Source organism: Podarcis tiliguerta (genome assembly GCF_965153285.1).
Source record: "Podarcis tiliguerta genome assembly, chromosome: 8".
NCBI lineage: Eukaryota > Metazoa > Chordata > Lepidosauria > Squamata > Lacertidae > Podarcis > Podarcis tiliguerta.
The window spans coordinates 77,304,941-77,331,208 of record NC_139541.1 but is presented as its reverse complement, the minus strand read 5'-3'; the positions used below and the strand labels follow the sequence as shown (position 1 = coordinate 77,331,208).

At 45.2% G+C, this 26,268-nt stretch overlaps 1 protein-coding gene across 4 annotated transcripts in view; it reads left to right on the top strand.

The window, feature by feature from the left end:
- The first annotated feature begins 4,421 nt into the window (after window positions 1–4,421).
- The window catches only part of LOC310684551 (cell adhesion molecule CEACAM16-like), a 36,747-nt gene continuing 14,900 nt past the window's right edge, over window positions 4,422–26,268 (top strand). For 2 of the 4 annotated variants that reach the window (XM_083455873.1, XM_083455872.1), the window contains exons 1-6: window positions 4,422–4,577; window positions 5,307–5,678; window positions 6,437–6,709; window positions 20,928–21,047; window positions 23,653–23,735; window positions 25,931–25,972. In XM_083455873.1, coding sequence (XP_083311999.1) covers window positions 4,517–4,577; window positions 5,307–5,678; window positions 6,437–6,709; window positions 20,928–21,047; window positions 23,653–23,735; window positions 25,931–25,972 — 951 coding nt within the window. In that variant the 5' untranslated portion in view covers window positions 4,422–4,516. Of the gene's footprint in view, window positions 4,578–5,306; window positions 5,679–6,436; window positions 6,710–7,805; window positions 7,923–9,785; window positions 9,869–11,674; window positions 11,717–13,168; window positions 13,547–20,927; window positions 21,048–23,652; window positions 23,736–25,930; window positions 25,973–26,268 lie in introns of those variants that run through there. The other 2 variants (XM_083455874.1, XM_083455875.1) reach the window with 2 other exon arrangements.

Here is a 26,268-nt window from a genome sequence, read left to right as displayed (position 1 = left end):
CATCCTGAAAATTCCTCTAGCGCTGCCAACACCTATGAGGTGAGTCCTTTGTGCTTCAGAATGGTTGGAAATGCCAAATATGACCAAATATCTGTTACAGTGGTGCCTTGGTTTTCAAACGCCTTGGTACTCAAGCAACTGGGAACCCAAACACTGCAAACCCAGAAGTAAGTATTCTGGTTTGCGAACGTTTTTCAGAAGCTGAACGTGCTCCGTTTTGAGTATTACTCTTCTGATTTGAGTGCCACACTTCCATTTTGAATGTTACGCTGACATCTGTTAGTTTTTGCTATTTATTTTGCGTTTTGGATTTTGCAGCTCTTTTGTTTTCTTTTTATGACTGTGGAATGCAGTTCAGCTACTGATTGATGATGTGACTGCAGTGGATTGTTCATTGCTTTCATTTTAGGGATCAATGGTCTCATTGGATAGTAAAATTCATGTTAAATTGCTGTTTAAGGGGGTTGTTTTTAAAAGGCTGGAACGTCTTAATCCATTTTGCATGACTTACTATGGGAAAGCGTGCTTTGGTTTTGGAACGCTTTGGTTTGGGAACAGATTTCCGGAACGGATTAAATTTGAGAACCAAGGTACCACTGTAATTACAAGAGCCAATCAGTGGCTCTCACAATTAACCCAGGCTTACAAACACAACTCAGAAAGCTGGCCTTAAGATGGCCTCGTACATTTTAGAGCCTTATGGGCAATTGTCTTCCTCATGTACCTACCCAGCAGAACATAGAAAGTGGCCTAATACCAGGTCATCCCTTAGACTGAAAGCTGAGTAAAGCCTACATTGAATGGCAGCTGCTCTCCCAGATTTCAAGCAGGGATTTCTCCCTCCAGAACAGAAATGTATGTACACCTAGATGGCCAGCTGCAAAGGTGTGCAGGTCTCCTGAAGGGTTGTAGAGTCAGGTGGAAATGGGTGTTTCAGCAAGTGAAGTTTTTCTCCGCTCACACTGCAAAGGAAGCCCTGTGGGAACTGGACCTGAAATTCCGCCTTCGCATTGAATTCACAGTGGCATGCCCTGTACAGTGGTACCTCAGGTTACATATGCTTCAGGTTACATACACTTCAGGTTACACAGTCCGCTAGCCCAGAATAGTACCTTGGGTTAAGAACTTTGCTTCATTATGAGAACAGAAATCATGCTCCGGCAGCGCGGTGGCAGCAGGTCAAGAACAGTTTCAGGTTAAGAAGAGACCTCCGGAACAAATTAAATACTTAACCTGAGGTACCACTGTATTCCGAATTATCCAAATTCCAGGCAGAGGATGCCCAGGTTCCCTAAAAGTATAAACCACTTGCTTTAAAGACACTTGCTCTGGTTTCCTTCTCTTCTTACAAGCCATGCTGCTTCCAAGAATATAAATACGTAAATAAATGTATTCTTACTCTGGAAAACAAATGAAAGCAAAGATGGATTTGACTTTCCTGACCCATCTCCATTTTCTCTTTAGACCTTGCAGCCCAGAATCCCTTCTGTCTACGAAGAGATAAAGAGATAAAGACATGGACCCAGCAACTTCCTCTCCGCTGCTGAGGCCTCTCCTGGGCCCTCAAGCCTCTTTCCTGGTCTGATCTCTTCCTTTCAGATGGTGCTGAGTAAATACAGGGCAGGTCCTTCTGGAAATCCTAGTCCTTGTTCTGAACAAAGGAAGCAGCCTTGGTCCCCAAGGGACTCTCACACTGGGAAAGACTTGCAGATACTGAGACAGAGACACAAAGGAAACTCCCCCTGGAACGGCCAGGCAGAAATCCTGGGAATTGCATCTTGTGTGACTAAAGGATTAATGCCCAGGGAGAAGAAAGAAAAGGGAAATTCCTCATGAAAATTCGCCTGCATTTTAATGTAAATATAATATAAATAAAAATATAAATATTTACATATATATGTAAATATAATAAATTTAATGTGATAGACACATTTTTCCAAATAGTTTTGACAAATGTTCACATAAAAAAACCTGAAGCTTTCTTACTAGGAATTTTAGGTCCAGAAATTCCTAAGGATCAGAAGAGACTGTTTATGTATACTATAATAGCTTCACGGATGCTGCTTGCCTAAGGTAGAAAGAGGACAATCTACCTACAAAAGAAGAATGGTGATAAAGAAGATGGACAATGCCAAATTAGCCAAAATGACGGGAAAATCAGAGATCAAGAAGACAATAAATTTAACAAAGAATGGGGATTTTTAAAAAAGTTACTTGAAGGCACACTCTAAACAATTGAAAGTATTAGCAGGATTTTGAAAACGCTGAAGAGAAAACTATGATAAAAATTTGAGTTTTAGGTAAATATGGAGAATATGATACGAAGCAGTTTGAAAAGAATATCTGGGAAAAGCATGGAGGAAAGTTTGGGGATTCTGAGAATCCTATTTGTAAAATGATTGTGATTGATGTATGATGATGAATGTTAAAAGTGAAAATGAATAAAAAAAATGTTTAAGAGAGAGAGAGAGAGGTGGAAGGATGCCAGGACCCTGCCAGAGCCTCGTGCCTCCTTCCCAATGTGGGAATGTTCAGAGTGGCAGGAGAGGATATAGTGTTTATTAATATCCTTCCTAACTTGTATTAGCAAGTTCCTTTATGTAGCAGAGTTACATTCCCCTTTTCATGCACAGCAGATAGCTGGTTGCAGGCTCGTGTGAGCCTCTCGTTATTATACAATTATACAATTCGTTATTATACAATTCAATCTGTCTCAGATTGAATTGTATGTTCCTGGTAAGTTCCCTTAAATCCCTCTTAAAAGAATAAAGACACAGCAATCTTATTCAAAATCAATAAAAGAAGTTTACTCACATCAGTTCACAGTTGGATTCCCAAAGGCAAACTTAGTTACAAATACAGTGGTACCTCTGATTGCGAACGGGATCCATTCCGGAGCCCCGTTTGCAAACTGAGCAGAACGTAACCCGCGTCTGCGTATGTGCGGGTCGCAATTCGCCACTTCTGCGCATGTGTGTGACATCATTTTGAGCATCTGCACATGCGCGAGCGGTGAAACCCAGAAGTAACCCGTTACTTCCGGGTCGCCGCGGTACGTATTCTGAAAGAACATAACCTGAAGCTAACATAGCAAGAGGTGTGACTGTATGTACTTGTGGATCTACCCCATATGGGGGAATAATCCCAGTGCTTCTGCTAGCTGAGAGCTAGCAGAGCAGTCCTAGCTAAAGCTGGTCAAAAAGAGAGAGGTGTGCTGTGTGACTCGTCCTTTTGTTACCTGGACAGGTTAGGTCACACCCACCGTCTATCACATGCAAAAGGAAGGATGCTCCAGCCAGGAGGAACATGAAGTTTCGACTGGCTGGACCAAACATTCCCTCGCATGTCTTCTCTAGCATTACAAGGAATGTTGTACTTGACTGTCTCTCATGGATCACATCCCACACCCAAAGCCCAGCACCTCGCTTGGGGGAATTTAGGAAGGCAGTGTGAGGGCTGGGCAGGGCCATCAAATGTTGGCCTCACTTTCCTCCACCCCCCTTCCCCGTGTGACAAGGCAGTGTGCACACTGTGGGTTCCTTGCCAATGTCTTCTTGCGGGCCACTTGCTATGAAAAGCTGGACCGCCCTGGTCTAGAGGATCTCAACATCACACATGTGTGGAAATGGGGAAGAAAGACCCAAGGAGTAGTTGGTGCATTTTAGTCATTTGAGAGGACATCCAAATCGTACCCAAGGGGTGTGCACATGAAAGAGACACAGGAACTCTATAAGGAGGAGCAGAGCAATGGGTGACACAGAGAGAAGGGAGGTGGTGAAAGAGATAGAAAGGCCTTATTTTGGTACCAAAACACAAGTCTAAATGGTGGTGGTGTCCTCCTCTCTCACTCCACATCAACCACAAGTCTTGGCAGACGAGGGAAAATGCTGGAAAACAAAGAGAGAATTTTGTCGCTATAGGTGTTCAAAGGTTGCAGCAAGAACATTTGGCTCACTTCCACTGGGATATAATAGTCTGCCAGCATCTCAGCATGTGATTTATGGTGAAATCCTAGCACTAGTAATCACAAATTTAAATTGAAAAAGCAGAAGCAGGTGCCAAGTTCCTGGCTGGGAGTCTACAGCAGATCACAATTCTGGACTGGTTGGAGACTTCCGCTTCAGACCTTTTTTGTAATGAACCCTAAATGTCCCAACTCTCGGTTTCAGTCTCCCTCTGTGCACTCTTGCAACCCGGACTGCATCTTTGCTGTCGTTTTTTGAGGCGGGTGCTGCTAAGTTGTATTTGAGCAAATAGTTCAGGGATTGGCTTGGCTAGTGAGAGGATAGGAGGAAGTTAATGAAAGAGCTTTGTTTGGATGATTTCCAACCCTTGGGGGGAAAACCCAGTGCTGAAAATTCAGCAGCCAAGTTCCTGTTTCTCTGATCGGAGACTCACTCGGAGCCAACAGTGGTGCTGGAACCAGATACTAGGCAAGGAGCAGAGAAAGACCCCAAGGCACAAGCTGTCAAGGGACAGAGAGCCAGATCGATTCTCCAGGAAGTGCACCCACAAGATGGACAGGCCACGCAGAACCCATGGCTGGAAGGTCTCCTGGAAGATGCTGCCCTTAGCAGGTGAGAGCTCAGCACCCTGCAATGGGGAGGACTTACTTGGGGGGAGTTGAGGATGCTGGAGGAATTCGGTCTTTTAGCACAGATCTGCTTCTCTCCCACTAATGCAGATGTCAAAACCTAACTCTGCACCCGATTTCATCCTTCTCCAAATGTTGTGGTGCAGTTCTCAAGAATTCAAATTAGAGGAAGGTGTTGTTTTGAGTGAAAAATCAGTTTTTAAACATATATTTATATGCATAAGGCCTGCTAGGGACCACCCTGTTGCACACCTCGGTTTCCTACCTACTAGGATACAGAATGTGGACCCCATTTGTTAAAAATGGAAAAAAAAATAGGAAAGAAAGGAATCATCCTGAGTCCCTGAAGGAGGTAAACACAGACAGATGCCCAGACCTCCTTCCCTGGACCCCTTTATGTTAATGTTTGCTTATTTAGAAACATGGGAGGGTCCTGGAAGGGGAAATGCAGGAGCGCTTCCCCTTTCTTCATGTCTGCCCCAGAAGAAGGCTGAGCCTGAGCTGCCAGGAAAGGAACTGCCTTCTTGCTTGCTCAATAAAGTAAGGGCTACACTGAGTGTTTGCAGGACAGCTCTTTAGGGGAATCACTGTTATGAACTGGGATATTTAGAGTGTGCCGTGACATTTCAGCAGAGGTTGGATGGCTCCAGGAAATGCCTTTTTTCTTCTTCTTTAGCAGAACATGTCTTTCGTTTTCTTCTCCACACTGCAGCCTCCGTCCTGAGTTCCTGCTTCCTGTTGACTCGAGCCCAGGAGACACCTGGAATAAGTATCAGAGTTGTTCCAGAAGTGCTGAAAGAAGGAGAGAGTGTCACTTTAACACCAGAAGGTCTTGATCTGAAGATTATTGCCAACTGCAAATGGTACCGAGGGGCAGTTGAAGGAAGAAACATTATTGTTACATATTTCCTATCTCCAGTTAGTGGTCAGGTAGATGGACCTGCCCACACTGGCAGAGAGACTGGGAAGCCAGATTGCTCCCTTGACATCACAGATTTAAAGCCAGATGACTCTGGAATCTATTCATTTAAACCAGATGGTCCTGGGCTTACCAATACAGGGGCTACAAACATCACCGTTTCAGGTATGTTAACTTTCATTCTTACTTCTTATGCACCCAAATCTATCTCCTCTGCTGCGCTCTGAGGTGGAGAGTTCTGTGCCTTCCCCCTTAGGGAGGGTAGGATGTGGCTCGTGAATTTGTCCTAAACACAATTCCTCTGCCCCAAGAATAAGGCCCTACAAAATTATTCATTTTTTCATCAGAAAACTATACCAGAATATGCTAGTCTTGCAACTGCCTTTTTAGCTGTTCAATGGGGAAATGTTTGAGGGGTTTTTTTGGGGGGAAGGGGAATTATATTCATTTAAAAGCATTTTTAAACCAATTAATATGCACTAACATGACTCTTGAGAGTCCCATGGACTGCAAGAAGATCAAACCTCTCCATTCTGAAGGAAATCAGCCCTGAGTGCTCACTGGAAGGACAGATCCTGAAGCTGAGGCTCCAATACTTTGGCCACCTCATGAGAAGAGAAGACTCCCTGGAAAAGACCCTGAGAAGGGGACGACAGAGGACGAGATGGTTGGATAGTGTTTTCGAAGCTACCAGCATGAGTTTGACCAAATTGCAGGAGGCAGTGGAAGACAGGAGTGCCTGGCGTGCTCTGGTCCATGGGGTCACGAAGAGTCAGACACGACAAAACAACTAAAGAATAACAACACCACATGTCAGTGGCTCAAAGTGGTTTTCTTTGATGGCTTCTCTTAAAGAGACCATAACCAGATTCAGTGACCATGGGGACCCACAAATGATGACTGTCTTTCTGTTTCATCTGCAGAAGTCCTCTCCAACCCAGTCCTGTGGCCGACAGAATCCCTAGTGGCAGAGAACACAACTGTCACCTTACACTGTAACACCTCTGACCACTTTGACGTCTCCATCCTTTGGTTCAAGGATGGTAATCCTGTCCCACCTAAGACTGGGATTTCTGAGCAGAACCGAACCCTCATGATAACTGGCATCACCAAAGAGGACGAAGGGATCTATACGTGTCAGGCAGTCAACCCTGTCAGTAATGCTACAAGCAACCCCAGTAAGATAACTATGGCATGTGAGTAATCTACTAATCAGCAAGGAACACCTTTCCTCCTGACTCTGCTCTCCATGCTAGTGGTTTCTAACTCCCTATCGCTTTTTGTGTGGAGGTAGATTATGGTGTTTCATCAGAGAAATGTTGGCGCGTATGGGACAGCTGTTTTCAATGCTCAGAGGGCCTATAGCTTGTTATGCGGCCCACATAGCTGAGTGTGGGAGAAGAGCTTGGGGGAGCTGGAAGGATCAAAGAATATCTGCCCGGACACTGAGGTCCAGCGCCGAGGGCCTTCTGGCGGTTCCCTCGCTGCGAGAAGCCACGTTACAGGGAACCAGGCAGAGGGCCCTCTTGGTAGTGTCACCCGCCCTGTGGAACGCCCTCCCACCAGATGTCAAAGAGAAAAATAACTACCAAACCTTTAGAAGACATCTAAAGGCAGCCCTGTTTAGGGAAGCTTTTAATGTTTAGTAGGTTATTGTATTTTAGTGTTTTGTTGGAAGCCACCCAGAGTGGCTGGAGAAACCCAGCCAGATGGGCGGGGTATAAATAAATTATTATTATTATTACTATTATTATTATTATTATTATTATTACTACTACTACTACTACTACTAGACTGGGGTAGAAGAAGGTGGGGAGAGGGGGTTGGGTGGTAATACTTTGGGTGTATGTTGGGTTTTATGCAGCACCAATGTCTCACATCAGGTGATAAAAAAGACTCTACAACGTGAAAAAAGAGACAACGCATGTTCTTTCATAAACCAAGAAAATCTTTAATAAAAACATAAAGAAAGAAAGAAAGAAAGAAAGAAAGAGAGAGAGAGAAAGAGAGAGAGAGAGAAAATCACTAGACTGGGCACTGAGTTTGAGGAAGAACTATTTCTCACCTTTTGGAGAGCAACACCTTGACTTATTTTCTAGTCAATCTTATGTGAGCCAGGAAGAGTTGCACTCATTTCTGGACATTCTATGCTGCTGCCTCTCTGCCCCCAAAGCTGGATAATTCTAAAATATTGACCTTCCTTCCTTTAGTGCTTTTAGAGGGAGAGATGAGAGGCTAGATTGTTGTCAACCCTTAATGCAAAATCATGAAAAAAAGTCCTTTACTCTTCAGATCCTTCAGATGGTTCTTCTTCCTCTTCTGGTTCTGCTGGAGCCCTCGCTGGGACTGTTATCGGGTCCCTGGCTGTGATATTGGTGCTAGTGGGAACACTGACTTACGTCTTCCTCCGTGAGTAAAACCAGAGCTGGCCGTCGACTGCAGGGTGCTCTCAACATGGTGCTATCAACTGTGGGATGAGTTTTACTAGTTAGGAGAGGATATATTAATTGCAATTAATACCTCTAGGCAGGGACACGGGTGGCGCTGTGGGTTAAACCACAGAACCTAGGGCTTGCCCATCAGAAGGGTGGCAGTTTGAATCCTTGTGACGGAGTGAGCTCTCGTTGCTCAGTCTCTGCTCCTGCCAACCTAGCAGTTCAAAAGCACATCAAAGTGCAAGTAGATAAATAGGTACCGCTCCAGCGGGAAGGTAAACGGCGTTTCTGTGCACTGCTCTGGTTTGCCAGAAGCGGCTTAGTCATGCTGGCCCCATGACCCAGAAACCGTACGCTGGCTCCCTCGGCCAATAAATGAGCGCCACAACCCCAGAGTCGTCCGCGACTGGGCCTAACGGTCAGGGGTCCCTTTACTTTTACCTTACCTCCAGGCACCCACTTGCACAAGCTGAACAGAGTTTAAGATCCCATCCTTAGCAGAAAATTAAGGCATAAGAATTGTGAAGCCTTCTTTGGATAAAGCCCAGCTACAAAGTAAGCTGTGTTCCCCTTTCTTACCTTTCTTGACAAAGAATCAGGCAACAGACTGGGAAGAAAGTTTAAAATACGATTTACTTACTTATAGTCATGCATTGGTTCTCTGCAACAGCAGCAGTAAACAAACTATGCACGTAAAATACTTATATTTACAGTAAAAACAGCCTCAGACATGTGTATGAGCTGGAGCAAGCGGAGCCCTCATTGCTGGTTGAAAGAAGAGGGATGGAGAGGTGGGGAAATGAAATCACACAGAGCCCTCTCTCCCAAGTACATCTCTATGGTCTGCCTATCAGCAATACAGCTCTGTGGTCTTAACCCCTTCTCATGCTAACTAGCAAGAATATGCATTGTTAAGTTGGGCTGCTAATCTCCTACTACACCAATGGTCCCAACTCACACACTATAGTGAAAAACAGAGAGGAGGAATGATTTGCCGTATATACTTTTACTTTATTTCCCTTAGACCAATAGTTCTATAAGTTGCAATTTTAATTCTGCAGTAAATAATTTAAGCTGAAGTGAAATGGGTGAGGTGTTTATTCCCACGTGGGAATTCACCAACACATGAGCTGAACTGAGAAGACTTTCTGGGTGACTCTGAATGATTGGCATAGTGCACTGACATTTAAATGAGTCACCTCCTTTAGGCTGTAAGCTGTTGGGAGACTAGCATGTGTGCCTGTGTAAGAAGAGTTTGGATTTGATATCCCGCTTTATCACTACCCAAAGGAGTCTCAAAGCGGCTAACATTCTCCTTTTCCCTTCCTCCCCCACAACAAACACTCTGTGAGGTGAGTGGGGCTGAGAGACTTCAAAGAAGTGTGACTAGCCCAAGGTCACCCAGCAGCTGCATGTGGAGGAGCGGAGACGCGAACCCGGTTCCCCAGATTACAAGACTACCGCTCTTAACCACTACACCACACTGGTGTAAGAAACGGTGTCATGGTTAGAGTGTCATCCTGGGAACCTGGAGACCAGGGTTTGAATCCCCACTTGGCCACGAAGGACCTTGGGCCAATTGTTGCTTCTCAGCCTATCCTACCTCACAGGGTTGTTGTGAGGACGAAATGCAGAGCAGCAGAACTGTGTAGAACACTCTGAGCTCCTTGGAGAACAGGGTGGGACAGGATGCAATCAATCAATATCAATAAACTGCAGTTCTCCTCTCTCAAGAAATAGTCTTGATGCAGTTTGCTTGATGTTACCCTGCTCTCGAGGGCAGATCTGTAGGGTCTGTTGTAGCATATGAGTATTCCCAGACTTCTCCCTCCTCCAGGTGTCTGTCGTCGAAATGGCAAAACTTCCACCCAGGTTGTATCCACCCCTCAAATATATGAGAACGTTCTTCCAACTGGACAGGTGAGTCACTCAGGGGGGCCTCCAGATGGTCGTTTGGGGTGAGATAGACCACCTCAAGCATGGCAACCACCACCCACCAACAGCATCTAAATGTCATGCCATCTCCACCCCACACCCCTTTGATCTGGGTTTCCTCTTTTCAGGGGATTTTCAGTAAGTTAAAAAAAACAACCCCTATTGCCCACAATCAACCTGTTTATGTACCTGTTTAACCTCCAACACATTTGGGGATGGTATGATTGGAAATTTGTATCTGATGTAGAAATATTGCATCTTTCTGTCTCCTCTTGAACTGTGAAGAACTTTCAAACTCTGGCAGACTTCAGTTCTCTGCCAGGAACATTAACGGAGGGTCAATTATTATATTTTATTTTATTTTTAATTTTTAATTATTATTATTTTACCAACAACCAAAACACAAACAGTGAAAACCCCAGGCGGCTGATGCATTGGGTATACATAATCAATAATAACATATTCAAATCAGCCATATGTACAATTCTATATACCTTAACACTCCTCCCTCCACAAGGTTTATTTAACTTTTAACATTTTAATTGCCCCAAATTGTTCAAACCTACCCAAATAATTCAATAACTTCTCAAACCAATCCTCTTCCTTCTGACGGAGGGTCAATTATAACCAGGCTCTGTTGGAAGAAAGATGATAACCTTGCCAGGAAGGCTGCTATCAAACTAGTTTTCTTATGCTGTTGTTTATTGCCAATATGGGTTTAGAATGAAGCCGATCCTCTAAAGCATTTACCTGGTAGACAAGGAGTAGGAAAACTGAGTTCTGGGGGTTAAATATCACTTTGCTTGTCACTCAGTCTTTCCACAACACACACTCCTTCTCAGGTCATGTCCACCACCAAAGTGGCTTCACACCTTGCCTGAGTGTTTTTGCCTGGCTGGAATATGTCTTTGAAAGTCTCAGCCTTGCTTGGATGAAGGTATAGAGAGGGAGCTGTGTAGAAACTAGCCTACTGCACAAAGGTGAAATTTGCATTTCTTCTCCACCCATTTTTATATCTGGCTCCACCCACTACTGATCTGCGGCCACTTAAAATCTTCCTTTCCAATCAAGCTGGGGAACTTTGCCTTTCTCTTGTAGCAAACCATGTGAATGGAAAGGACAGGAATGTTATTGGAAGGGGAACCCTTTTTGGTAATTGAGACAGGAGCTCAGATGATCTTAGAATTGGGTTTTGGGTAGATGTAGAGTTGAGCATGTTTTCTCTGTATCACGTTGGCATTCTATGTTATCTGGAATTGGTGACTGCAGTTGAATTTGGCACCAGGTCTCTGGCCATGTGAATAAACATGATTTGACCTATTTAGAGTACTAATTATTGTGGGTTAAGAGGCACCCTCAAGCTTTTCCCGCTATTGCATGCTGTTTAACATTTATTTTTTGCTTCAGTGCTAACTTAGCTGACCTTGAGAGCAGATGAGGGATGCCATTTCCACGATCCAGAGGATTTATAGTCTAGATTAAACAGCGGAGCACAGAAAGGAATGACAAATTAAGTCACAAAGATGCGAAAGAAAAGTGGGTTTAAAAAACAAAACAAAAAACAGAACTTTCTGTGTTCAGAAAACACTCCCTGTTTCAGCATCTGCCAAGGTGCCCCTAAATGTGCTTCTTAAGAAAATGGAACTGGCCAAGTTCAGCTGGCCACACATTTGAAACTGGCCATAATAATAGAACTTGAATTCTCAGAATTCTGCACTGACACACTGCAAGAACTGGGCATCAGGGCTACAGTGAGGTGCTCCCTTCAACATATTTTTGTCGTTGACCCAGGTTCATCCTGAAAATTCCTCCAGTGCTGCCACCACATATGAGGTGAGTCCTTTGTGCTTCAAAATGTTTGGAAATGGCAAATATGACCAAATATCTGTTACAGTGGTGCCTTGGTTCTCAGACGCCTTGGTACTCAAGCGACTTGGAACTCAAACACTGCAAACCCAGAAGTAAGTGTTCTGGTTTGCGAACATTTTTCGGAAGCTGAACGTGCTCCGTTTTGAGTGTTACGCTTCTGATTTGAGTGCCACACTTCCGTTTTGAGTGTTACGCTGAAGTCTGTCAGTTTTTGCTATTTATTTTGCATTTTTGTATTTGCGGCTCTTTTTTGTGTTTTTGTGACTGTGTGGAACCCTGTTCAGCTACTGATTGATTGATGATGTGACTGCAGTGCATTGTTCATTGCTTTCATTTTAGGGACCAATGGTCTCATTAGATAGTAAAATTCATGTTATATTGCTGTTTAAGGGGGTTGTTTTTAAAGGCTGGAACATCTTAATCCATTTTGCATGCCTTGGTTTTGGAACCCCTTGGTTTGGGAACAGATTTCCAAAATGGATTAAGTTTGAGAACCAAGGCACCACTGTATTAACAAGAGCCGACCAGCGGCTCTCACAATTAACCCAGGGTTACAGACACAAGTCAGAAAGCTGGCCTTAAGATGGCCTCATACATTTTAGGGCCTTATGGGCAATTGTCTTCCTCATGTACCTATCCAACAGAACACAGAAAGTGGCCTAATACCAGGTCATCCCTTAGACTAAAAGCTGAGTAAAGCCTACATTGAATGGTAGTTGCTCTCCCAGATTTCAAGCAGGGATTTCTCCCTCCAGAACAGAAATGTATACACCTAGATGGCCAGCTGCAAAGGTGTGCAAGTCTCCTGAAGGGTTGTAGGGTCAGGTGGAAATGGGTGTTTCAGCAAGTGAGGCTTTTCTCTGCTCACACTGCAAAAGAAGCCCTGTGGGAACTGGACCTGAAATTCCGCCTTTGCATTGAATTCACAGTGGCATGCCCTGTACAGTGGTACCTCAGCGTACATATGCTTCAGGTTACATACACTTCAGGTTACACACTCCGCTAGCCCAGAAATAGTACCTCGGGTTAAGAACTTTGCTTCATGATGAGAACAGAAATCATGCTCCGGCAGCGCGGCGGCAGCAGGAGGCCCCATTAGCTAAATTGGTGCTTCAATTTAAGAACAGTTTCAGGTTAAGAACAGACCTCCGGAACAAATTAAATACTTAACCTGAGGTACCACTGTATTCCGAATTATCCAAATTCCAGGCAGAGGATGCCCAGGTTCCCTGAAAGTATAAACCACTTGCTTTAAAGACACTTGCTCTGATTTCCTTCTCTTCTTACAAGCCATGCTGCTTCCAAGAATATAAATACGTAAATAAATGTATTCTTACTCTGGCCAGGAAAACAAATGAAAGCAAAGATGGATTTGACTCTGTGGCTTCCACCTGATCATCTCCATTTTCTCTTTAGACCTTGCAGCCCCGAATCCCTTCTGTCTACGAAGAGATAAAGAGATAAGACATGGACCCAGCAACTTCCTCTCCGCTGCTGAGGCCTCTCCTGGGCCCTCAAGCCTCTTTCCTGGTCTGATCTCTTCCTTTCAGATGGTGCTGAGTAAATACAGGGCAGGTCCTTCTGGAAATCCCAGTCCTTGTTCTGAACAAAGGAACCAGCCTTGGTCCCCAAGGGACTCTCACACTGGGAAAGACTTGCAGATACTGAGACAGAGACACAAAGGAAACTCCTCCTGGAACGGCCAGGCAGAAATCCTTGGAATTGCATCTTGTGTGACTAAAGGATTAATGCTGAGGGAGAAGAAAGAAAAGGGAAATTCCTCATGAAAATTCGCCTGCATTTTAATGTAAAAAATATATATTTACATATATATGTAAATATAATAAATTTAATGTGATAGACACATTTTTCCAAATAGTTTTGACAAATGCTCACATAAAAAAACCTGAAGCTTTCTTACTAGGAATTTTAGGTCCAGAAATACCAGGATCAGAAGAGACTGTTTATGTATACTATAATAGCTTCACGGGTGCTGCTTGCCCTAAGGTAGAAAGAGGACAATCTACCTACAAAAGACGAATGGCGGATAAAGATGATGGACTATGCCAAATTGGCCAAAATGACGGGAAAATCAGAGATCAAGAAGACAATAAATTTAACAAAGAATGGGGATTTTTTTAAAAAGTTACTTGAAAGAACACTGTAAACAATTGAAAGTATTAGCAGTATTTTGAAAACACTGAAGAGAAAACCATGATAAAAATTTGAGTTTTAGGTAAATATGAAGAATATGATACGAAGCAGTTTGAAAAGAATATCTGGGAAAAGCATGGAGGGAAGTTTGGGGATTCTGAGAATCCTATTTGTAAAATGATTGTGATTTATGTATGATGATGAATGTTAAAAGTGAAAATGAATAAAAAAAATGTTTGAGAGAGAGAGAGAGAGAGAGAGAGGTGGAAGGATGCCAGGACCCTGCCAGAGCCTCGTGCCTCCTTCCCAATGTGGGAATGTTCAGGGTGGCAGAAGAGGATATATTGTTTATTAAAATCCTTCCTAACTTGCACTAGCAAGTTCCTTTATGTAGCAGAGTTACATTCCCCTTTTCATGCACAGCAGATAGCTGGTTGCAGGCTCGTGTGAGCCTCTCACTACTATACAATTCAGTCTGTCTCAGATTGAATTGTATGTTCCTGGTAAGTTCCCTTAAATCCCTCTTAAAAGAATAAAGACACAGCAATCTTATTCAAAATCAATAAAAGAAGTTTACTCACATCAGTTCACAGTTGGATTCCTGAAGGCAGATTTAGTTACAAATACAGTGGTACCTCTGGTTGCGAACGGGATCCATTCCGGAGCCCCGTTTGCAACCTGAGCAGAATGCAACCCACGTCTGCGCATGTGTGGGTTGTGATTCGCCGCTTCTGCGCATGGTGTGACATCATTTTGAGTGTCTGCACATGCACGAGCGGTGAAACCCGGAAGTAACCCGTTCCGTTACTTCCGGGTTGCGGCGGTACATATCCTGAAAGAACATAACCTGAACCTAACATAATAAGAGGTGTGACTGTATGTACATGTGGATCTACCCCATATGGGGAAATAATCCCAGTGTTTCTGGTAGCTAAGAGCTAGCAGAGCAGTTCTAGCTAAAAGCTGGTCAAAAATAGAGAGGTGTGCTGTGTGACTCGTCCTTTTGTTACCTGGACAGGTTAGGTCACACCCACCTTCTATCACATGCAAAAGGAAGGATGCTCCAACCAGGAGGAACAGGAAGTTTCGACTGGCTGGACCAAACATTCCTTCGCATGTCTTCTCTAGCATTACAAGGAATGCTGTGCTTGACTGCCTCTCATGGATCACATCCCACACCCAAAGACCGGCACCTCGCTTGGGGGGCTTTAGGAAGGCAGTGTAAGGGCTGAGCAGGGCCATCAAATGTTAGCCAGTGTGGTGTAGTGGTTAAGAGCAGTAGATTCATAATCTGGGGAACCGGGTTCGCTTCCCTGCTCCTCCACATGCAGCTGCTGGGTGACCTTGGGCTAGTCACACTTCTCTGAAGTCTCTCAGCCCCACTCCCCTCACAGAGTGTTTGTTGTGGGGGAGGAAGGGAAAGGAGAATGTTAGCCGCTTTGAGACTCCTTCGGGTAGTGATAAAGCGGGATATCAAATCCAAACTCTTCTTCTTCTTCTTAGCGTCACTTTGCTCCAACCCTCTTCCCGATGTACAAGGCAGTGTTCAAACTGTGGGTTCCTTGCCAATGTCTTCTTGCGACTCACTTGCTATGAAAAGTTGGACCGCCCTGGTCTAGAGGATCTCTACATCACACATGTGTGGAAATGGGGAAGAAAGACCCAATGAGTAGCTGGTCCATTTTAGTCATTTGAGAGGACATCCAAATTGTACCCAGGGGGTGTGCACATGCAAGAGACACAGGAACTCTCTAAGGAGGAGCAGAGCAATGGGAGACAGAGAGAAAAAGGAGGTGGTGAAAGAGATAAAAGGTAAAGGTACCCCTGCCCGTATGGGCCAGTCTTGACAGACTCTAGGGTTGTGCGCCCATCTCACTCAAAGAGGCCAAGGGCCAGCGCTGTCCGAAGACACTTCTGGGTCATGTGGCCAGCGTGACGAAGCTGCTCTGGCGAGCCAGAGTCGCACACGGAAACGCCGTTTACCTTCCCGCTAGTAAGCGGTCCCTATTTATCTACTTGCACCCAGGGGTGCTTTCGAACTGCTAGGTTGGCAGGCGCTGGGACCGAACAGTGGGAGCGCACCCCGCCGCAGGGATTCGAACTGCCGACCTTTCGATCGGCAAGCCCTAGGCACTGAGGCTTTAACCCACAGCGCCACCCGCGTCCCGGTGAAAGAGATGGAAAGGCCTTATTTTGGTACCAAAACACCAGTCTAAATGGTGGTAGTGACCTTCTCTCTCGCTCCACATCAACCACAAGTCTTGGCAGACGAGGAAAAATGCTGGAAAGAGATTTGTGTCGCTATAGGTGTTCAAAGGTTGCAGCAAGAAAATTTGGCTCACTTCCACTGGGATATAATAGTCTGCCAGCATCTCAGCATGTGATTTATGGTGAAATCCTACCACTAGTAATCACAGATTTAAATTGAAAAAGCAGAAGCAGTTGGCAAGTTCCTGGCTGGGAGTCTACAGCAGATCACAATTCTGGACTGGTTGGAGACTTCCGCTTTAGACCTTTTTTGTAATGAACCCTAAATGTCCCAACTCTCGGTTTCAGTCTCGCTCTTTGTACTCTTGCAACCCGGACTACATCTTTGCTGTCGTGTTTTGAGGCGGGTGCTGCTGAGTTGTATTAGAGCAAATAGTTCAGGGATTGGCTTGGCTAGTAAGGGGATAGGAGGAAGTTAATGAAAGAGCTTTGTTTGGATGATTTCCAACCCTTGGGGGGAAAACCCAGTGCTGAAAGTTCAGCAGCCAAGTTCCTGTTTCTCTGATCGGAGACTCACTCGGAGCCAACAGTGGTGCTGGAACCAGATACTAGGCAAGGAGCAGAGAAAGACCCCCCAGAGCACGAGCTGTCAAGGGACAGAGAGCCAGATCGATTCTCCAGGAAGTGCACCCACAAGATGGACAGGCCACGCAGAACCCATGGCTGGAATGTCTCCTGGAAGATGCTGCCCTTAGCAGGTGAGAGATCAGCACCCTGCAATGGGGAGGACTTATTTGGGGAGAGTTGAGGATGCTGGAGGAATTTGGTCTTTTCGCACAGATCTGTATCTCTCCCAGCCTGAGTGCTCATTGGAAGAACAGATCGTGAAGCTGAGGCTCCAATACTTTGGCCATCCCCTTAAGAGAAGAGAAGACTCCCTGGAAAAGACCCTGATGTTGGGAAAGATGGAGGGCACAAGGAGAAGAGGACGACAGAGGACGAGATGGTTGGATAGTCTTCTCGAAGCTACCAGCATGAGTTTGACCAAACTGCGGGAGGCAGTGGAAGACAGGAGTGCCTGGCGTGCTCTGGTCCAGGGGGTCACAAAGAGTCGGGCACGGAAACGACTAAACAACAGTTTCTCTCCCACTAATGCAGATGTCGAAACCTAACTCTGCACCCGATTTCATACTTCTCCAAATGTTGTGGTGCAGTTCTCAAGAATTCAAATTAGAGGAAGGTGTTGTTTTGAATGAAAATAACTTTTTAAACATGTATTTATATGCTAGGGACCATCCTGTTGCACCCTCAGTTTTGTACTTACTAGGATGCAGAATCAGGACCCCATTTCCAAAGGGGTTGCTGGTAAGAGCGCTGGAAGGAAGCAGGTGGAGTTACATGCAGCTGAGCTTGGGGGTAGGATGAGGATGCTGGAGGAATTTGGTCTTTTAGTTCTAATATAGATCTGCACCTCTCAGACTAATGCAGAGGTCTAAATCTCACTCACTGCCAGATTTCATGCTCCTCCGAATGTTGTTGTGGTGTCCTTCTCAGGAATTCAAACTAGACCATTGTGTTAATTTGCAAGAAAATGCATTTTAAATATGTACTAAAACTTGCATTGAAATGCAAAATTGGCAAGTCCCACTAAGGCTGCACCACTTATCTCTCTGTTTCCTACCTACTTGGACGCAGAATCAGGGCCCCATTTCCACAGGGGTTTCTGGTAAGAGTTCTGAAAGACTGCAGATGGAGTTACATACAGACCCTCTAGGTAGGTAGAGAGGTAGTACTAAAGGGGCAGGCTGGAACCCTGGGGGAGATTTTTTTAAAAAAAATTGTTTCAATCAATACCGGTGATCGGCAAGACAGATTGTTTCAATAAATGGCAAAAAGATATTTTGAAATATATCTGGCAAGGGGGGAAATCAAGAATAAAATACAAAATATTGATAGATGAGAAAGAGAGAAGAGGTTTTTCCCTGTCGGATATGAGATTATATTATGAAGCTTCCTGTCTGTGCTGGTTGAAGGAATGGTTGTCACTGAAGCATCCGCATATTAAAGACTTGGAATGCCATGATAATATATTTGGCTGGCATGTGTATTTGTGGTATGGCAAAAGTACATAAAGGATTTATAAATCAGATTGTTCTGTTCATTTGTTAAAAATGAAAAATTATAAGGAAAAGAAAGAAAAGAAAGGAATCATCCTGAGTCCCTGAAGGAGGTAAACACAGACAGATGCCCAGACCTCCTTCACTGGACCCCTTTATGTTAATGTTTGCTTACCTAGAAACATGGGAGGGTCCTGGAAGGGGAAATGCAAGAGCGCTTCCCCTTTCTTCATGTCTGCCCCAGAAGAAGGCTGAGCCTGAGCTGCCAGGAAAGGAACTGCCTTCTTGCTTGCTCAATAAAGTAAGGGCTACACATAGTGTTTGCAGGAAGCTCTTGGGGGGAATCACTGTTACGAACTGGGATATTTAGAGTGTGCTGTGACATTTCAGCAGAGGTTGGATGCCTATTTTCTTCTTCTTTAGCAGAATATGTCTTTCGTTTTCTTCTCCACACTGCAGCCTCTGTCCTGAGTTCCTGCTTCCTGTTGCCTCAAGCCCAGGAGACAACTGGAATAAGTATCAGAGTTGTTCCTGAACTGCTGAAAGAAGGAGATAGTGTCACCTTAACACCAGAAGGTCTTGCTCTAAAGAATCCCCGTATCTGCAAATGGTACCGAAGGGCAGCTGAAGAAAGAAACATTATTATTATTGGATTTTTCCAATTGTTTCTTAGTCGTCAGGAAGATGGACCTGCCTACACTGGCAGGGAAACTGTGAAGCGAGATTGCTCCCTTAACATCACAGATTTAAAGCCAGATGACTCTGGAACCTATTCATTTAAAATAGAAGAGCGTGAGGTTACCTACTCAAGGGCTACAAACATCACTGTTTCAGGTATGATGAACTTGCTCTCCAGTCATTCTTACTTCTTATGCACCCAAATCTATCTCCTCTGCTGAGCCCTAAGGTGGAGTGTTCTGTGCCTTCCCCTCAGGGAGGGTGGGATGCGTCTCGTGAATTTGTCCTAAACACAATTCCTCTGCCCCAAGAATGAGGCCCTACAAAATTATTCGTTTTTTCATTAGAAAACTATACCAGAATACGCTAGTCTTGCAACTGCCTTTTTAGCTGTTCAAATGGGGAAATGTTTGAGGGGTTTTTTTGTGGGGAGGGGAGTTATATTCATTTAAAAGCATTTTTAAACCAATTAATACGCACTAACACATGCTAGTGGCTCAAAGTAGCTTTCTTTGATGGCCTCTCTGAAAGAGGTCAAAATTATGTGTCGAAAATAACAGGATGCTACTATAGAAGTTGCAGGATCCGTTTAAGATATTCTTCAATGGGAATGTACTGCATACCCCTCAACCGTCCCGGTAAAACTGGGACATCCTGGTTCCCCCCCCGAGAACGGCTGCCATTTTGAATGCTATGATCTTGCATGATTTTGCAGTGCAAACTCGCCCTGTAAAAGCTCTTCTTCAGGGCTGCGATCACGTGACTCGTGCAGATGTACAGCCCTGGAGGGAAACATCCCGGTTTTTCGTTGCAACTTGTTGGAGGCGAGGCTACGCCATGATCCCCCGCTATACTGAGTAGCAGCCTCAAAGTGGCCTTCTTTAGTAGTTACAATTGAAGAGACCTTAACAAGATTCAGTGACCATGAGGACCCACAAATGATGACTGTCTTTCTGTTTCATCTGCAGAAATCCTCTCCAACCCGGTCCTGCGGCCGACAGAATCCTTAGCGACAGAGAACACAATTGTCACCTTACACTGCAACACCTCTGACCGCCTTGACATCTCCATCCTTTGGTTCAAGGGTCGTAATCCTATCCCATCTAAGACTGGGCTTTCTGACCGGAACCGAACCCTCAGGCTAACTGGCATCACCAAAGAGGACGAAGGGATCTATAGGTGTCAGGCAGTCAACCCTGTCAGTACTGCTATAAGCAACCCCAGTAAGATAACTTTGGCACGTGAGTAATCTACTAATCAGCAAGGAACACCTTTCCTCCTGACTCTGCTCTCCATGCTAGTGGCTTCTAACTCCCTATCGCTTTTCGTGTGGAGGTAGATTATGGTGTTTCATCAGAGAAATGTTGGCGCGTATGGGACAGCTGTTTTCAGTGCTCAGAGGGCCTATAGCTTGTTATGCGGCCCACATAGCTGAGTGTGGGAAAAGAGCTTGGGGGAGCTGGAAGGATCAAGGAATATGCTAGACTGGGGTAGAAGAAGGTGGGGGAGAGGGGGTTGCGTGGTAATACTTAGGGTGTGTGTTGGGTTTTATGCAGCACCAGTGTCTCACATCAGGTGATAAAAAAGACTCTACAACGTGAAAAAAGAGACAACGCATGTTCTTTCATAAACCAAGAAAATCTTTAATAAAAAACCTTCCGAAAGAAAGAAAGAAAGAAAGAAAGAAAGAAAGAAAGAAAGAAAGGAAGGAAGGAAGGAAGGAAGGAAGGAAGGGAAAGAAAGAGAAAATCACTAGACTGGGCACTGAGTTTGAGGGAGAACTATTTCTCACCTTTTGGAGAGCAACACCTTGACTTATTTTTTGCCAATCTTATGTGAGCCAGGAAGAGCTGCATTCATTTCTGGACATTATATGCTGCTGCCTCTCTGCCCCCAAAGCTGGATAATTCTAAAATATTGACCTTCCTTCCTTTAGTGCTTTTAGAGGGAGAGATGAGAGGCTAGATTATGGTCAACCCTTAATGCAAAATCATGAAAAAAAGTCCTTTACTCTTCAGATCCTTCAGATGGTGGTTCTTCTTCCTCTTCTGGTTCTGCTGGAGCCCTCGCTGGGACTGTTATCGGGTCCCTGGCTGTGATATTGGTGCTAGTGGGAACACTGACTTACGTCTTTCTCCGTGAGTAAAACCAGAGCTGGCCGTCGACTGCAGGGTGCTCTCAACATGGTGCTATCAACTGGGGGATGAGTTTTACTAGTTAGGAGAGGATATATTAATTGCAATTTATACCTCCAGGCAGGGACACGGGTGGCGCTGTGGGTTAAACCACAGAGCCTAGGGCTTGCCGATCAGAAGGATAGCAGCTCAAATCCCCGCAACGGGGTGAGTTCCAGTTGCTCGGTCCCAGCTCCTGCCAACCTAGCAGTTCAAAAGCACATCAAAGTGCAGGTAGATAAATAGGTACCTCTCCAGTGGGAAGGTAAACGGCATTTCCGTGCACTGCTCTGGTTTGCCAGAAGCGGCTTAGTCATGCTGGCCCCATGACCCAGAAGCTGTACGCCGGCTCCCTCGGCCAATAAAGCGAGATGAATGCCGCAACCCCAGAGTCGTCCGCCATTGGACCTAATGGTCAGGGGTCTCTTTACCTTTACCTTACCTCCAGGCACCCACTTGCACAAGTTGAACAGAGTTTAAATTAAATTAAACAGAGTTTAAATTAAATTAAAAATTAAATCATAAGAATTGTGAAGCCTTCTTTGGATAAAGCCCAGCTACAAAGTAAGCTTTCTTGACAAAGAATCAGGCAACAGACTGGGAAGTAAGTTTAAAATATGATTTACTTACTTATAGTCATGCATTGGTTCTCTGCAACAGCAGCAGTAAACAAACCATGCAGGTAAAATACCGTATTTTTCATCCCATAGGACGCTCCATCCCATAGGACGCACCTAGTTTTTTTTTGGGGGGGAATAAAGGAAAAAATTATTTCCTTTATTTCCCCCCCAAAACCAGGTCGGGGAAACCGAACCAGGTCGAGGAACAGTGGGATGGCGGCGCTGTGCCTCCTTGCTCTCCCCCAAGCTTGTGGGGCTGGCCAATGTTTGTCCAGCGGGCGGGGTGCTCTGCTTCAGGGCGCCCCTCGCGCAGGGCGGCAAGCTGATATCTGCAGCGTAGGGTGCCCTGCGGGAACTTCCGCAGGGCTCCCCACGCTGCGGATGTCTGTCCGGCGTGCGGGGCGCTCTGTTTCAGGACGCTCCTCGCATCGGGCGGCAGGCTGCTATCTCCCGCAGGGCTGCCTAGGCTGGGGGTGTGTTCCCGAAGCGCCAGGCGCTCTGCTTTCAGGGCGCCCGATGCTCCGGGAAGCAGGCTGCTATCCGCAGCATAGATAGCCCTGCGGGACCTCCCACAGGGTTGCGTGGGCTGCGGATGTGTTCCTGAAGCCTGGAGAGCAATAGGGGTCGGTGCGCACCGACCCCTCTCGCTCTCCAAGCTTCAGCGAAAGCCTGCATTCGCCCCATAGGACACACCCAGATTTCCCCTTCATTTTTGGAGGGGGAAAAGTGTGTCCTATAGGGCAAAAAATATGGTGCTTATATTTACAGTAAAAACAGCCTCAGACATGTGTACGAGCTGGAGCAAGTGGAGCCCTCATTGCTGGTTGAAGGAAGAGGGGTGGAGAGGTGGGGAAATGAAATCACACAGAGCCCTCTCTCCCAAGTACATCTCTATGGTCTGCCTATCAGCAATACAGCTCTGTGGTCTTAACCCCTTCCCATGCTAACTAGCAAGAATATGCATTGTTAAGTTGGGCTCCTACTACACCAATGGCCCCAACTCACATACTCAAGGGAAGAGAGGAGAGGAGGAATGATTCGCTGTATATAGTTTTACTTTATTTCCCTTAGACCAATAGTTTTATAAGTTGCAATTTTAATTCTGCAATAAATAATTTAAGCTGAAGTGAAATGGATGAGGTGTTTATTCCCACGTGGGAATTCACCAACACATGAGCTGAACTGAGAAGACTTTCTGGGTGACTCTGCTGACTGGAAAAGGAACCCCGAATGGTTGGCATAGTACACTGACATTTAAATGAGTCACCTCCTTTAGGCTGTAAGCTGTTGGGAGACTAGCATGTGTGCCTGTGTAAGAAGAGTTTGGATTTGATATCCCGCTTTATCACTACCCGAAGGAGTCTCAAAGCGGCTAACAATCTCCTTTTCCCTTCCTCCCCCAGACAAACACTCAGTGAAGTGAGTGGGGCTGAGAGACTTCAAAGAAGTGTGACTGGCCCAAGGTCACCCAGCAGCTGCATGTGGAGGAGCGGGGAATCGAACTCAGTTCACCAGATTACGAGTCCACTTCTCTTAACCACTACACCACACTGTGTAAGAAACGGTGTCATGGTTAAAGTGGCATACTGGGGACCTGGAGACCAGGGTTTGAATCCCCACTTGGCCACAAAGGACCTTGGGCCAGTTGTTGCTTCTCAGCCTAACCTACCTCACAGGGTTGTTGTGAGGACGAAATGCAGAGCAGCAGAACTGTGTGGACCACCCTGAGCTACTTGGAGAACAGGGTGGGATAGGATGCAATCAATCAATATCAATAAACTGCATTTCTCCTTCTTGTTAAGGACAAGATGCTTCTTTAAAAGCATCAAGAAATGGTCTTGCTGCAGTTTGCTTGATGTTACCCTGCTCTTGGGGGTAGATCTGTAAGGTCTGTTGTAGGATATGAGGTCCACATTCCGAGTTTATTCCCAGACTTCTCCCTCCTCCAGGTGTCTGTCGTCGAAATGGCAAAACTTCCACCCAGGTTGTATCCACCCCTCAAATATATGAGAACGTTCTTCCATCTGGACAGGTGAGTGACTCAGGGGGCCTCCAGATGGTCGTTTGGGGTGAGATGGGGCCACCTCAAGCATGGCAACCACCACCCACCAACAGCATCTAAATGTCATGCCATCTCCACCCCACACCCCTTTGATCTGGGTTTCCTCTTTTCAGGGGAAATTCAGTAAGTTAAAAAAAACAACCCCTATTGCCCACAATCAACCTGTTTATGTAACTGTTTAACCTCCAACACATTTGGGGATGGTATGATTGGAAATTTGTATCTGATGTAGAAATATTGCATCTTTCTTTCTCCTCCTGAACTGTGAAGAACTTTCAAACTCTGGCAGACTTCAGTTCTCTGCCAAGAGCATTAACGGAGGGTCGATTTTGATTTTTTTGATTTTTAATTTTAGTGTTTTTTTACCAACAACTGAAACACAAACAGTGAAAACAAACAGTGAAAACCCCCAGGCGGCTGATGCGCTGGGTATACATAATCAATAATAACATATTCAAATCAGCCATATGCACAATTCTATATGGCTTAACACTCCTCCCTCCATAAGGTTTATTTAACTTTTAACATTTTAATTGCTCCAAATTGTTCAAACCTACCCAAATAATTCAATATCTTCTCAAACCAATCCTCTTCCTTCTAACGGAGGGTCGATTATAACCAGGCTCTGTTGGAAGAAAGATGATAACCTTGCGAGGAAGGCTGCTATCAAACTAGTTTTCTTATGCTGTTGTTTATTCCCAGTATTACGATGGGTTTACAATGGAGCCAATCCTCTCAATTTTAAAGCACTTACCTGGTAGACAAGGAGTAGGAAAACTGAATTCTGGGGGCTAAATATCACTTTGCCTGTCGCTCAGTCTTTCCACAACACACACTCCTTCTCAGGTCATGTCCACCACCAACCTGGCTTCACACCTTCCCAGAGTGTTTTTGCCTGACTGGAATATGTCTTTAAAGTCTCAGCCTTGCCTGGATGAAGGTGTAGAGAGGGAGGTGTGTAGAAACTAGCCTATTGCACAAAGGTGAAATTTGCATTTCTCGCTCCACCCATTTTTACATCTGGCTCCACCTACTACTGATCGGCGGCCACTTAAAATCTTCCTTTCCCATCAAGCTGGGAAATTTTTTCTTTCTCTTGCAGCAAACCATGTGAATGGAAAGGGCAGGAATGTTATTGGAAGGGGAACCCTTTTTGGTAATTGAGACAGGAGCTCAGATGATCTTAGAATTGGGTTTTGGGAAGATGTAGAGTTGAGCATAAGGGATGCAGGTGGCACTGTGGGTAAAAGCCTCAGTGCCTAGGGCTTGCCGATTGAAAGGTCGGTGGTTCGAATCCCCGCGGCGGGGTACGCTCCCGTTGCTTGGTCCCAGCGCCTGCCAACCTAGCAGTTCAAAAGCACTCCCGGGTGCAAGTAGATAAATAGGGACCGCTTACTAGCGGGAAGGTAAACGGCGTTTCCGTGTGCTGCACTGGCTCGCCAGAGCAGCGATGTCACACTGGCCACATGACCCGGAAGTGTCTTCGGACAGCGCTGGCCCCCCGCCTCTTGAGTGAGATGGGCACACAACCCTAGAGTCTGTCAAGACTGGCCCGTACGGGCAGGGGTACCTTTACCTAGAGTTGAGCATGTTTTCTCTGTATCATGTTGGCATTCTATATTATCTGGAGTTGGTGACTGCAGTTGAATTTGGCACCAGGTCTCTGGCCATGTGAATAAACATGATTTGACCTATTTAGAGTACTAATTATTGTGGGTTAAGAGGCACCCTCAAGCTTTTCCTGCCATTGCATGCTGTTTAACATTTATTTTTTGCTTCAGTGCTAACTTAGCTGACCTTGAGAACAGATGAGGGGTGCCATTTCCACGATCCAGAGGATTTATAGTCTAGATTAAACAGCAGGGCCCAGAAAGGAATGACAAATTAAGTCACAAAGATGCGAAAGAAAAGTGGGTTTAAAAAACAAAACAAAAAACAGAACTTTCTGTTTACAGAAAACACTCCCTGTTTCAGCATCTGCCAAGGTGCCCCTAAATGTGGGTCTTCAGAAAATGGAACTGGCTAGGTTCAGCTGGCCACACATTTGAAACTGGCTGTAATAATAGAACTTGAATTCTCAGAATTCTGCACTGACACACAGCAAGAACTGGGCATCAGGGCTACAGTGAGGTGCTCCCTTCAACATATTTTTGTCGTTGACCCAGGTTCATCCTGAAAATTCCTCAAGCGCTGCCAACACATATGAGGTGAGTCCTTTGTGCTTCAGAATGGTTGGAAATGGCAAATATGACCAAATATCTGTTACAGTGGTGCCTTGGTTCTCAGACGCCTTGGTACTCAAGCAACTGGGAACCCAAACACTGCAAACCCAGAAGTAAGTGTTCTGGTTTGCGAACGTTTTTCGGAAGCCGAACGTGCTCCGTTTTGAGTGTTACGCTTCTGATTTGAGTGCCACACTTCCATTTTGGGTGTTACGCTGAGGTCTGTCAGTTTTTGCTATTTATTTTGCATTTCTGTATTTGCGGCTCTTTTTTGTGTTTTT